The sequence below is a fragment of the Callorhinchus milii genome, unplaced genomic scaffold (assembly GCF_018977255.1).
Source record: "Callorhinchus milii isolate IMCB2004 unplaced genomic scaffold, IMCB_Cmil_1.0 Scaffold2, whole genome shotgun sequence".
Lineage (NCBI taxonomy): Eukaryota > Metazoa > Chordata > Chondrichthyes > Chimaeriformes > Callorhinchidae > Callorhinchus > Callorhinchus milii.
The window spans coordinates 110,535,607-110,548,501 of NW_024704743.1; the positions used below are offsets into that span (position 1 = coordinate 110,535,607).

At 42.6% G+C, this 12,895-nt stretch overlaps 2 protein-coding genes across 5 annotated transcripts in view; one reads left to right on the top strand and one right to left on the bottom strand.

Annotated features, from left to right (window-relative positions):
- Window positions 1-28: 28 nt before the first annotated feature.
- impa1 (inositol monophosphatase 1) lies at window positions 29-10,119 on the top strand. 3 transcript variants are annotated; one of them, XM_007896773.2, is made up of 9 exons: window positions 29-163; window positions 1,163-1,273; window positions 1,805-1,938; window positions 2,548-2,652; window positions 3,318-3,363; window positions 4,775-4,883; window positions 5,828-5,936; window positions 6,369-6,520; window positions 7,527-10,119. In XM_007896773.2, the coding sequence occupies exons 2-9, from the start codon at window positions 1,193-1,195 to the stop codon at window positions 7,643-7,645; spliced, it is 855 nt and encodes a 284-aa protein (XP_007894964.1). In that variant the 5' UTR covers window positions 29-163; window positions 1,163-1,192; the 3' UTR covers window positions 7,646-10,119. The 3 variants fall into 3 exon arrangements, with proteins under 3 accessions (XP_007894964.1, XP_007894965.1, XP_007894967.1); XM_007896774.2 differs by lacking the exon at window positions 29-163 and adding an exon at window positions 278-308; XM_007896776.2 differs by lacking the exon at window positions 29-163 and adding an exon at window positions 589-606.
- Window positions 10,120-11,649: 1,530 nt separating this feature from the next.
- Window positions 11,650-12,895, bottom strand: part of si:dkey-181m9.8 — a 28,374-nt gene continuing 27,128 nt past the window's right edge. For both annotated transcript variants that reach the window (XM_007896779.2, XM_042331942.1), the window contains exon 22: window positions 11,650-12,557. In XM_007896779.2, coding sequence (XP_007894970.1) covers window positions 12,516-12,557 — 42 coding nt within the window. In that variant the 3' untranslated portion in view covers window positions 11,650-12,515. The remainder of the gene's footprint in view (window positions 12,558-12,895) is intronic.

Here is a 12,895-nt window from a genome sequence, read left to right on the forward strand (position 1 = left end):
GGAGGGGAGGAGGGGGTGAGGTGAGGGGGGGGGGGAGGGGGGAGTGGCTCTCAGGGACCGTCATCTCCTGCGGTTTCTGGAAGGAAACGACAAAGGAGCGAATTAGAGACGGTCCCCGCGCTGTGCGCATGTGCGGTGCGGTGCGTCACTACAGGTCACGGAAGTGGGTGAAGCTGAGTCCACAGAGAGGAGAGAGATTCCCAACACAGAGAGGAGAGAGATTCCCAACACAGAGAGGAGAGAGATTCCCAACACAGAGAGGAGAGAGATTCCCAACACAGGGAGGAGAGAGATTCCCAGGACAGAGGGTGAGAGATTCCCAACACAGGGAGGAGAGAGATTCCCAACACAGGGAGGAGAGAGATTCCCAGGACAGAGGGTGAGAGATTCCCACAGAGGGTGGGATATTCCCAGGACAGAGGGTGGGATATTCCCAGGACAGAGGGTGAGAGATTCCCAGGACAGAGGGTGGGATATTCCCAGGACAGAGGGTGAGAGATTCCCAGGACAGAGGGTGGGATATTCCCAGGACAGAGGGTGGGATATTTCCAGGACAGAGGGTGGGATATTCCCAGGACAGAGGGTGGGATATTCCCAGGACAGAGGGTGGGATATTCCCAGGACAGGGAGGAGAGATTCCTGGGGTGGGGGATATATCTGGGGGGTGGGGGTGGGGGGGAGAGAGAGATTACTGGGGTCAGGTATTCCCAGGACAGGGGCACCACACAGTTCTTTTTAAAGCCCTTCACGGTCTTGCTCTCCCCCCCAACCCCCCCCCCCTCCACTCCCCCCAACCTCTGCAACCTCCTAACCCCCTACCAACCCGCTCGCTCCCTCTGCTCAGTGGGCTCCGGTCTGCTTCCGGTCCCCCGCCTCACTCGCCCCACCATTGGCGGGTGGGCCTTCCGACACTCTGGCCCCACCCTCTGGAACTCCATCCCGCAGCCCCTCCGCCTCACCCCTTCTCTTTGCCTCCGACAAGACCCATCTCAAGACCCTCCCCTCTGATCGCGCTTTCGACCTCACTGCTTCCCCCGCCGCTGCCCTCCATCCTTCCCGAACCTGACCCCCAGCTCTGGTCCAAAACTCTGTCCGGCGCCTTGGGACTTCCTCCCGCCGTGAAAGGTGCTTTACAAATGTAATTTTGTTGTTGTTGTTGTAGTATTTTTAGACGAGTGCTCACGTTTGGAAGATGACAGATGTTAAATGTGGAGATGATCCATGGCAAGAGTGTCTGGAGGCCGGAGTAGCTGTTGCTCGGCAGGCTGGCGAGGTGAGGAAAATTCGTAAAGAGATTTGTTTTTCAATCTGTAACTTGTAGTTTTTCTTCGTTCAACTGGGGGCAGGGATTCTTTCACCTCTGTAGTAATAATAATTAATAATAATCCTTGCATTTGATATAGTGCCTTATGTAATTGAGACGTCTCAAAGCGCTTCACAGGATATACTGTAAAGTGAATTGACTGTATATTTAGTGGGCAAAATGTGGCAGTCAATTGCACACGGCAGTGTCCCACAAACAAACTCCAACACTGTTAAGTGCTATGAGAAGCTACCCCCTTCAAGTGATGGAGCTGGAAGGACATTATAATAATAATAATAAATTGGTCACTATAATCCACGTCTGTTTGTGGGACACTGCTGTGCAAAATTGGCTGCCGCGTTTCTCCCACAAAATATTCAGTCAATTCACTTTATAGTATATTCTGTGAAGCACTTTGAGACATCTAGAAGATGTGATAAGGCGCTATATCAAATGCAAGGATTATTATTATATAAATGCAAGTTGTTGTTGATCCTGCAGGTAATCCGTGAAGCCTTGAAGACTGAACAGTCAGTAATGCTTAAAAGTTCTCCTGCAGATCTGGTGACTGAGACAGATCAAAAAGTAGAAAAAATGATTATAAATACCTTGAAGAAAAAATTTCCTTCTCACAGGTAAATGATGTACTTGCAACATATTGCAAAGATGATGTATTAGGTGTGATTCTGTAAACCTGTACCTCATCTACACAATTATTCTCACTATAGCTTTGTTGGGAAGTTCCTTACCATGTAGTAAGATTTGCTATATTCCGAGAAGGTTAAATTAAATGGTTATATAATAGCCAGTTTTTCTTCTGGTGTGGTATATTTATTACCTATTTGAGCTGGAAAAAAAAGAAACTGAACCATAGAAATTTGGAGCACAGAAGGTATTCAGCCCATCCTGTCTATTAAGAACAATCCTTTCAGACCCATTTACCTGCCGTTCTCCATATCGCTGTATAGGGAAAGTTTAATAAAGATGCATTTATTTCAGAACTATTCCCTTAGGGAACATAATGCAGACAGAACTTCATTTTCGTCAAAGCTTTTGCTGTTTGCTTTGGAATCCACATAACCTTGAAACAGCAAAATGTATTCCAGTTTGTTGCATTTTCTATGCGAAATTGGTGTACAGAATGTTGTAGCAGCACATATTTAAAATATTTCAGATTATGCTGAGTTAAAAAAAAGTCACAGATGGTTCATTTGAATGCTTTAATGTCTTTATTTCCCCCCCAGTTTTATTGGTGAAGAGTCTGTTGCAGATGGAGCACAAAGTGTATTAACAGATAATCCCACTTGGATCATCGATCCCATTGATGGCACAACTAATTTTGTCCACAGGTATGATTGTTATTGGTACCAGGGGAGGAGAAATTCAAAGTTTCTGGGAGAACTGATGAAGGTAACTTATTATACATTGTTTCCTGTCCTCACTCTAATTTTCCCAGCTTCTCTCCTTGAAGGAGCAAATTCCTGGTGGGATGTAGTTCTGTCAGTGATGGGCATCCTCTGGTACATTACCTGTATGGCAACATGTGACCTTAGTCAGCTAGTGTTGGCAGATGATTTCATTATGGGATCCATTCCTATCTTCAGCTGAAATTTCATCCATACAAGTAAGTTCCAGCAGCCAATAGGACTTACTGTTTAGTGATCAGAAGTGATCACTGCCTTCTCTGTAGCCGAGGGTGACTAAAGCTAATTGCACTACCAATCTAATAAGATTAGATACCTTATCACGGGCGAGGGGATTGAGCATGAGACCATGCAGATCTTTCACATTCACTCCAGGACAATTGCTTCATCGATTGAGCCATTGGATGAGTTACGTTCACTTTATAACATTAGGTAGCGGATTTGTTTTGTGGTGTGCATCGATGGGGAGGGGGTTGGATATTTCTGGACTAATTTCTTTCGAGCGCTAATGCTTCTAAGTTTTCTTAATTGAGTACAGTATTATCAGACAAATGTGGCTTTTTTCTAACTGGCCCAATTTTTTTTTTCAGGCTTCCCTTTGTGGCAGTTTCTATCGGCTTTACTGTAAACAAACAGGTAATTAAAATATTCTGCATTCTGTGCCATTTGAGTCTTTTTCCTTGAATACTTTACGTGTATTACAGAATCAGCAGGAAATTTTGTAGACGAAATGTTTTGCCTAATATGCGTAAATTAATAAATGAATGTTGCTGGGAAGAAGTCCTTAGTATGATGGGAATAGAAAGTTGAAATAACATTAAGTTATTGTATATCTAGGCTAAGTGTGATGTTAAAAGCACAAAGTGACAGCTTAGGTCTTGAAAATTTAAGTTTCTCGACCTTTTTGAATTTGGATGAAAATCCACAGGAATCTGTTTAACCAGCTATTTAAAGCGTGTTTGGAGAACATTTCTGACATAGCATACCAGCCCCATGTCTACCAAAAATAATAACCTTGGTAGAAAGGTGACCTCTGTGTGTTTTCACCCACTCCCACTGGATACCTGACATTTTGGATCTTTCCCTCACACAAGAGTTGCTGTGTAAACAAACCTTACCCATGCTGGTCTGAAACACCAACATTCCTGAGCTGTGAACCATCTTTGTCACATAGATACACTTTAGGCTTTTATTGACATTCAGGCCAGTCCCAGGTGGTTTGAATTGCTGATGACTTGAAGTTGAACTTGGGATGTGCCAGTATGTGGAAGCCCAGTCCCTCTAATCAGCAATTGAAAGTCATGATGTGCAAGCCAGAAGAAGAATATATAAACTGGCTTCAGGAGTTTGGTATTGAGACCTATGCTCCATGATCGAGGGAGAGCGGTGGAGATCTGATTTTCACATATCTGGGTTATTCATATTCAAGGTGTCAGGCTGGCTCTCGCCTGTGAGTCACAAGGTTGTGGGTTCAAACCCCGTTTTGGGACACTCCAATGCAGAGTGCTGCATTGCTGGAGGTTGCAGTCCTTTGAGTCGACGTTAAACTGGGGTCCTGTCCCTGTTCAGGTGAACATTAATTTTTTCATGGCACTACTCAAAAGAGAAGGGAATTTCTCCTGGCCAACAGCCCCAAATAAAAACTGGACATTCACTTCAACCCTGATTGTGGGTTATTGTGTGCAAATTGGCTGCTAATGTGTGCAGAGCAATCACCAGTTTTATTGCGGGGGAGAATTGTTGGTTATGAATGGCCTCCTCCTGTTCTTATTTTCCTATGTTCTTAAATGCAGACTATAAATATCAATCAATATTAGGATTTGATTTTGTGGGATCTAGAGTTATGTGCTGCTAGAGGTGCCAAACTATTGACTGTGTCCAATTTTTTTAAAAAAGGTAACTTCTTCTATTTAGTACAAAGTTTTTTAAAACAGATCCATGCTGCATATTATGTCTAAACTCCACTCTGAGGTTTGGTCTGGCCTAATTCAACAATATTGAAGCTAACATAATAAGCTGTTCATTTACATTTTATTTCATGCTGCAGATTGAGGTTGGTGTTGTGTACAGCTGTGTAGAGGACAAGATGTACACTGCTAGAAGAGGCCAAGGTGCATTCTTGAATGGACAGCGATTAAAAGTGTCTGGACAGGAAGGTATGACTGAGAGGCAATACTTGTTTTCTGGGTGGGGAAAGGAGAGAGACACACACATACAAGTTGTGCCACGACGCACCTACAGTCAATAATAATAAAAATAAGCGTTGCGTTTGATATAGCGCCTTATCATGTCTTCGAGACGTCTCAAAGCGCTTCACAGAATATACTGTAAAGTGAATTGACAGTATATTTTGTGGGTGTGTATATATTTTGTATATTTTGTGGGCTAAATCTTTTCAGCAGCAAGTTAAATAAATATATCTTGCCTTTTTATGTAAGGGATCGATGGTGCATGATTCATTAGCCCGTCTCTTAATGAGCCTTGGAGATGAAGGCCAAAACTCCAATGGAAAGTGAGGTCCAAGAAATGTATTTACAGCGCACGCGAAGGCCATTCAGACTAGTGACCGCCATGCCTCTTAAAAGCAAAATCTCTTCAGTCCAACTTTCCCAAGCCCTCGCCACCTATACCCATACAGTTGACTCCCTTTTATATATTTATCAAGTTTCCTTTTAAAAACTACTTTGGATTCTTCGTCAACCAACGCTCCCAGGAGGCATTCCATATCCTAACTGTGTGTGAAAAAATTCTCCTAACCTCCCCATTTGCTTGTTTGCTAATTAAAATTAATACCTTCTAATGCCTTGTCTTAGCTGGATAAGATTTGAGCTGTGTCACTGTCATTCTTCCTTCATAGTATGGTGAAATACTCCTCAGGACACAATGATTTTGGTATTCCTAAATTTTCATTCATTTAGGTAGACAGCTTTTGAAATCACACTGGTTTATGTGACTTCATTTTTTTTGCCTCGGGAGATATTATCAATCAAAAATTGCCCATCTAGTTCGGACAACAAGTTTTACTGAAGTGTAAATTTGTGCTAAACTAAAATTGTAATTTAAGTATTTTCTTTAGATTCTCTCTTAATTTTTTTTACAGATATAAGCAAAGCTCTTATAGTGACTGAGCTGGGATCCAGTCGCACCCCTGAGGTGCTGAAAATTGTCCTTTCAAACATGGAGAAACTGATCAATATTCCCTGTCATGGGTAAGTGCAAACATCTATAAATGGCAGGTTATGAAATTGATTTTCATGTTTTGTACGTATTCTCCCATTGATACTGATAATGTTTAATAACTTTGCAATAAAGCATCTAGAGATTACTACAACTAAATATAATGTATAGCACAGCAACTTGCATTTACATAGCATCCTTCACTCATTTTGTGCAATAAAAGTTACACTTTTCCAGGATTTTGTTTCTTACATTTTTACGTTAGTTTATTTCCCGCACCAGTCTGCTATCTCACACCAACACTTGTTTGTTCACCACAATATATTCCTTTCATTCTTCATCTTGGGCCTTGCTTGGTAAATATAATTACCCTTGGATTGATGAACATATGTTTCAATGAAATGATATGGGCTCTTGTTGAACTGGACTGCTCTGTAACCTGTTATTTGTGAATCTTGTTTCAGAATTCGAGCTCTGGGAACTGCAGCTGTGAACATGTGCACAGTGGCGACAGGTGGCGCAGATGCTTATTTTGAAATGGGAATTCATTGCTGGGATATGGCAGCTGCAGCCGTTATCATCACAGAGGCTGGTGGTGTTGTACTGGACATATCAGGTAGTCTGAGTCTTCATAAATTTTTACCCGTGTCCTGGTCAATAATGCCTCCCCCCCCCCCCCCCACCGTGGATGGGATAGAACGTGCCAAAGAGAAAGCTGAGAGAGATCCTGAGGTGGTGGTTGACTCATCAATCACTATGTTAGAACCGTGTGAGGCAGCAATAGACCCGGTTTACAGGATCCTGGGCTATATTGCTAAATAACAACAATAATAATCTTTGCATTTGATATAGCGCTCTGTCACGTCATTGAAATGTCTCCAAGCATTTTTACTGTAAAGTTGTGTGACTGTATTTTGTAGGCAAATAAATCAGTTGAGTTTAGATTCCCAAATATCATAACAAGGTTTATACAGGGCTCTGCTTAGACCAAACCTTGGATGATGCCTACAGTTCTGGTCACAATATAAATGACTGCCAATAGAACAAGAGACATAGGTTTAGATTTGTAAAGGCAATTTCAAGAGAGATACAGGGAGATTTTCTTTACTCAGAAGATAATCAACGCTGGAACAGGTTATCAGGAAGGGTGGTAGAGGCCGGGACACTGGACTCAGTTAAAAGGCAGCTTGATGCAGAAATATGGGGACGTTAGGGAGGGTATTCTGGAGAGATTAGATCAGGTGGGTCGAAGGGCCTTCTTTATCCAGATCAATATTGTGTAAATAAAAGTAGTCATTCACTTCCTGGCCTCATGTGGGAACATTTTGAAATGAAGTCTCAAGTTTAGAAGCATTTTTTCTTTTAAAAAGGCATTCAAATTAATTAAATTGAATTTTCCACAACTGTGCAGAATCTTACATTTGGAGGCAAAATGAGTTTAAGGTTGTTAGTTGATGAATACAATCATTTCGTCCAGTGGTTTTAAGTGGCATTAACTCATCCATCATTATTTGATTTTCCAAAAAAGGCTGAGCCATAACTTTTTACCCTCCAAGAAAGTTCGAAGCACAGTTTCTAAAAGCATTATTTTCTTTTATGACTTTTTTTTCCTTTATTTTCAGGAGGACCATTTGACTTGATGTCACGCAGGGTGATTGCTTCTAGCAGCAGAGCCATTGCAGACAGAATAGCACAAGTGGTGCAGCCGATCCCATATGCAAGGGATGATGAGGAGCAATGAATTGAAGGACGAATTTGTAGTGTATAAAGTCAAGAGAACTATAATAAGAAAGTTTTTTTTTTTAAAAAAACACAAAGATTGTAGATTTTCCTTGTTTTTAGTTCCAGAATGTACCGCGGATATTGAGCTAGACTATTAGAATGAGGAAAATAGTGAACTCTTCACACATCCAATGATTCACACACCCAACTGAACGCTCTGCTGATCGCTGCTCTTGTCGCCTCATGAGATCCACTCTCTCTGGTATGTGACGCCACATCATACACTCGACCTGTCCCTTCAGCAGCACCACTTTATCTCAGAACTGCCCTCGTCCTCAACTCATTTCATTCATCGCCACATTCGGCGCCTCAACAAAAAACTGTTCCTTTTTCTTTTAGGTGCCAACCCACCTCCTGAAGCCTCCCCCCACCCCTTTACCTTCTCCTGACCCCCAATCCCACGCCCTGCTGTATCTTCACCATTCCCTCTGACTTCCCACTTTCTGATCCTGAACAATCCGTCCTCAGTAAAGGCTTCAGCTTTATCCCCTTACGCCCCCACCTCAAATCAATTTTGATCCCGACATGACGCTGAGCTCTTCTTCCGCCGCCTCCGCGCTCACTTCTTTGGCCAGGATGCCTCCCCCTGTACATCGGACCCTTTCTCCTGTCTCCAGAAATCTGACCCCACCGCCAGGCTCCCTACCCTCCCGCGACCTGTTCATTGAAAACTGCCGGCGTGACATCGGCCGCATCCAGTTCTTCCCTCCCCTCCCCCACTCAAACCTCTCTCCCTCTGAACGCGCTGCACTCCACTGCCTCAGGACCAATCCTGATTATCACTGTTAAACCCGCTGACAAGGGAGGCGCAGTCGTTGTCTGGCGAAAGGACGGCTACCTGGCAGAGGCTGAATGCCGACTCTGACAACTCCTCCTACCTTCCTCTGGACCATGACCCCACAGCTGAACACCAAGCCACCATCACTGAGGTAGTCCATGACCTCATCTCCTCTAGTGACCTTCCTCCTACAGCCTCCAAACTCATAGCCTCGCACAGCCCGCCTGTACCACCTCCCCAAGATCCACAAACAGGACCATCCTGGTAGACCCATTGTCTCAGCCTGTTCCTGTCCCATGAATTAATCTCGTCTTATCTGGACTCCCATTTTTTGTTCCCCTCGTCCAATCCCTACCCACCTATATCCATGACTCCTTGGATGCCCTCTGCCACTTTGACAATTTCCGGTTCCCCGGTCCTGAACTTCTCCTCTTCTCAATAGATGTTCAGTCCCTCTACACCTCCATCCCCAACAAGGAGGGCCTCCAGGCCTTCCGGTTCCACCTTTATCAATGGCAAAACTAGCTTCCATCCACCACCACACTCCTCCGCCTGGCTGAACTTGTTCTGACATTGAACAATTACACATTCAATTCCAACAACTTCCTTCAAATAAAAGGTGTCGCTATGGGAACCTGCATGGGTCCCAGCTACACCTGCCTGTTTGTTGGTCACCTGGAACACTCCTTGTTCTGGTCCTACTCAGGACCACTCCCTGACCTGTTCCTCAGGTACATCGATGACTGTGTCGGGGCTGCTTCCTGCTCTCGCAGTGAGTTAGAAGCATTTATAAATTTCGCTTCCACTCCATAAAATTCACATGGACCATCTCTGATTCCTCCCTTCCTCGACTTCACTATCTCCACGTTAGGTAACAGACTATCCAGACATTTTCTATGAGCCCACCAACTCCCACAACTACCTTGATTATATCTCATCTCACCCAGCCTCCTGCAAAGACGCCATCCCACTTTCCCAGTTTCTCCACCTCCACCGCACCTGCTCTGACAATGCAACCTTCCACGCCAGAGCAACCAAGATGTCCTCATTTTTCCTTGACCGAGGATTCCCATCGATAGTAATTGCCAAGGCCCCTGACTGTGTCCGCCCTATTTCCCCCTTTCCCCCCCATCCCAGAACTATGATAGGGTTTCCTTAGTCCTCACCTACCATCCCATCAGCCTCAAGATTCAGCACATCATTCTCCTACATTTTCAGCACCCCAGTGTAATTTATCCACCAAACACATATTTCCCTTCCCTCTCCGCATTCCAAAGGGATCGTTCCTTCCGGGATTCCTTAGTTCATTCAGCCATCAGCACTACCAGCTGCTCTCCTTCCCGATACCTTCCCATGCCATTGCAGCAGATGCAATACCTGCCCTTTTACCTCCTCCCAGACCACTATCCAAGGCCCCAGACAGCGGTTTACATGTCCTACCACCAATGTAGTTTACTGTATCCACTCCTCATGGTGTAGCCTCCTTTATATTGGGGAGACTAAGCGCAGATTGGGTGACCGATTTGCAGAACACCTCCGTTCTGTACGCAAGGTCAACCCTGATCTTCTGGTCTCCTGCTATTTTACCTCACACTCCCATTCACAGTCTGACCTCTCCATCCATGGTCTCCTACGCTGTTCCAATGATCCACAGCAAAAGCTTGAGGAACAGCATCTTATCTATCTGGTAGGGACCCTACAGCCCTCTGGCCTCAATATCGATTTCAGCCACTTCAGACCATGACAGCTCATCTTCCCCCCTCCCCCTCTTTCTGTTATCATTACAATCATCACCCCAGACACTCTTTGTCTCTCTGTAATAATAATAATATAATAATCCTTGCATTTGATATAGCACTTTTCACGTCTGGAGGACGTCCCAAAGCGCTTCACAGAACACATTGTAAAGTGAATTGACTGTATATTTGTGGGCGAACGCGGCAGCCAATTGCGCACAGCAATGTCCCACAAACAGTCGTAGATTGAAAATGACTGATTTATTATTGTTTTTGGAGGGATTATTATTAGGCTCTGTGTGGAGTAAGGAAACTTGCCCAAGGTTTCGCCCTCTGCCTGGAATTCAACTCAGGTCTCTCACTTGCAAAGCGAGTGCTCTAACCACTGAGCTACAGGACTCCAGTGTGTTGCCTGTTCTGCACTTCTCCCCAGTTTTGTTTCTACCCATCCTCCCCCTTTTTACGCTACTACCACCTCTTTAACCCATCAACTAACACATTCTCTCCTTTGTCTTTGTTGTCTTCCTTGTCCTGCCTCCTCCTCTTAACTTGTCCTTCAAAACTCTCCCTCCCAACATGCCCCAGTACTGACGAAGGGTCGTGGACCTGAAACGTTGACTCGCTCTCCTTTCTCCATAGATGCTGCCTGACCTGCTGAGTTTTCCCAGCTCTCTGTTTTTGTTTCAGATTTCCAGCATCTGCAGTATTTTGTGTTTCACCCAATAATTGGTTAGGTCAAGAGTTAAATGATTTTCATTAATTCTGAAGTCTTTAGTTTTTAATCAAGTACCATCCGTTTAACATTTTTCTTTTTGCTGAGCTGAACCCAGTGTTGGAAAGTGATTGTCAGAATTTAGGACATTGATATGGTTCTCAATCATAGGTTGTTTCGTTCTTACACCGTACGACTTATGCACACTTTAAATTGGTTGTTTAAAGAATATAAACTTGCATTTTGCAAAATATCTGTGTATATTGCCCAAATTATTTATATATTTGCATAACTCATCACAGTCCTTTTCCCTTGGAGTGATGAGTTACCAGTTTACTGTATATGACTGTACCATCCCAATAAAAAAATTATACAAATCCACTACAATTGTTGTCTGGTCGTATCTTTTTAAATCCTGGCAAGTGTGCATCAAAACCTTGCTTAGCTGGGAAACAGTTGAAGGTAAATATATCACCTGTGATTGTAAACCTCGTTCATAGCCAACATTTTGCTTTTGACCAATCCACTCGAGAAAAGGCCTAAAAAGTTTGGAAAGCAAAACAATGTGAAACATCCTTTGCTAACCAGCGGGGGAGATTACAATTCATTTCCATAACTGAAATTCATGCAACTTGAGCCACAAAGTTGTAGCTGTGCAGCAACTTCCAGTTTGAGGATGTTGCATTTCAGACCCTATCAATACTGATGTCTTAGCATCAGAGGCCTGAAATTCCATATGGCCTTTATTGTCTTTATTAATTTAAGAACATGTATACATTTAACATAGTTTTGTATCAGACTAAGAGAGAGAGATTTTTTGAGGCTCAACTGTGATGTTCCTTACGGCTGAGTGACCCGCCAAAACAAACAAGAATGGCCACTTACATTTAATTTCTAAAAAAACAAGTGAACTTCATTTGATTAATTACAATTCTTCCAAAATTAACTAGCTATATTAGCAATATTTTCATGAAATGTTAATTTAAAAAACTTTAGAGCTATGCACTAGAAAATTACAGGGAAATTCTAATCTATTACAACTAGTACTTTCAAACATCAAAACAATCAAACCAGTCAAATACTCCACTTATTGTATAATGGTACAAGAGAATTTCAAACAGTTGAAAAAATATAGACTTAAATTAACAAAAGTGACAGTAATCTCTGGCAATAGAAAAATAGTTTAAAAATCTTATGTTAGAATAGGATCTGCAAATTCAGTTAAGCAGTAAACTCTATATTTACAGAAAGTGCATAAGGTAATCTTAGTTATTTCACAGCATGTAATATCATCAGAAGCCACCATCTTAATTCACTAGTCGTGTGTACAATTATTTTTACAGTCTCAACATAGTTTCTGTGTTTAATTGACAAATATTTAAATGTTTGGAAGTAATCCAGTTTTGTAAATATTGAAGGACGATGGTCCCCAATTTTAATTAACATGAATGGTACAAAAGATAGCCATAACTGAGCACACTCTACAAATCTCCAACACAGATCTTAAAATACAGCATTTTCAAGGTTACATCTGAAGATTACATCTATGTGGCTCACACTCGATACTTCTAGATCCTGGCAAATATCTGATTTGATTTCCAATTCATATGTTGACTGTCGGGCTTTTTATCTCGTCAATTATCTTCTATTTGGTAAAGCAGATGAAATACATATTAGTTTCAAATTACAGCCTTATATGGGCACATTGTTGGCATTCATTATTGATTTGTCAATATTCCATACGATCCAAATATAACTATCAAGCTCTGAAGCCAGATGCTCCCCACATAACACACAATAAGACCTAGGATTTGCAGGGCGTAAACAACCAGAGATTACATGTTAAACCCGTGACAAGATTCAATTCCATTTTTATTTTGACTTCATACTTTAATTTTCCTCATCAATGGTGCTCAGATTTTGAACAACAGGTCAACTGCATTTGAATCGTTGACACAAGTCTTTCTTAGTGCTGTTGAATGA

What these genes read in the sequence shown, in the direction of transcription:
- impa1 (XM_007896773.2), top strand. Translation starts at nt 1,193, where the DNA reads ATGACAGATGTTAAATGTGGAGATGATCCATGGCAAGAGTGTCTGGAG. An exon ending in GCTTTACTGTAAACAAACAG is followed by an intron (nt 3,364 to 4,774) that starts GTAATTAAAATA and finishes TTCATGCTGCAG; the next exon opens with ATTGAGGTTGGTGTTGTGTA. An exon ending in TGTTGTACTGGACATATCAG is followed by an intron (nt 6,521 to 7,526) that starts GTAGTCTGAGTC and finishes CTTTATTTTCAG; the next exon opens with GAGGACCATTTGACTTGATG.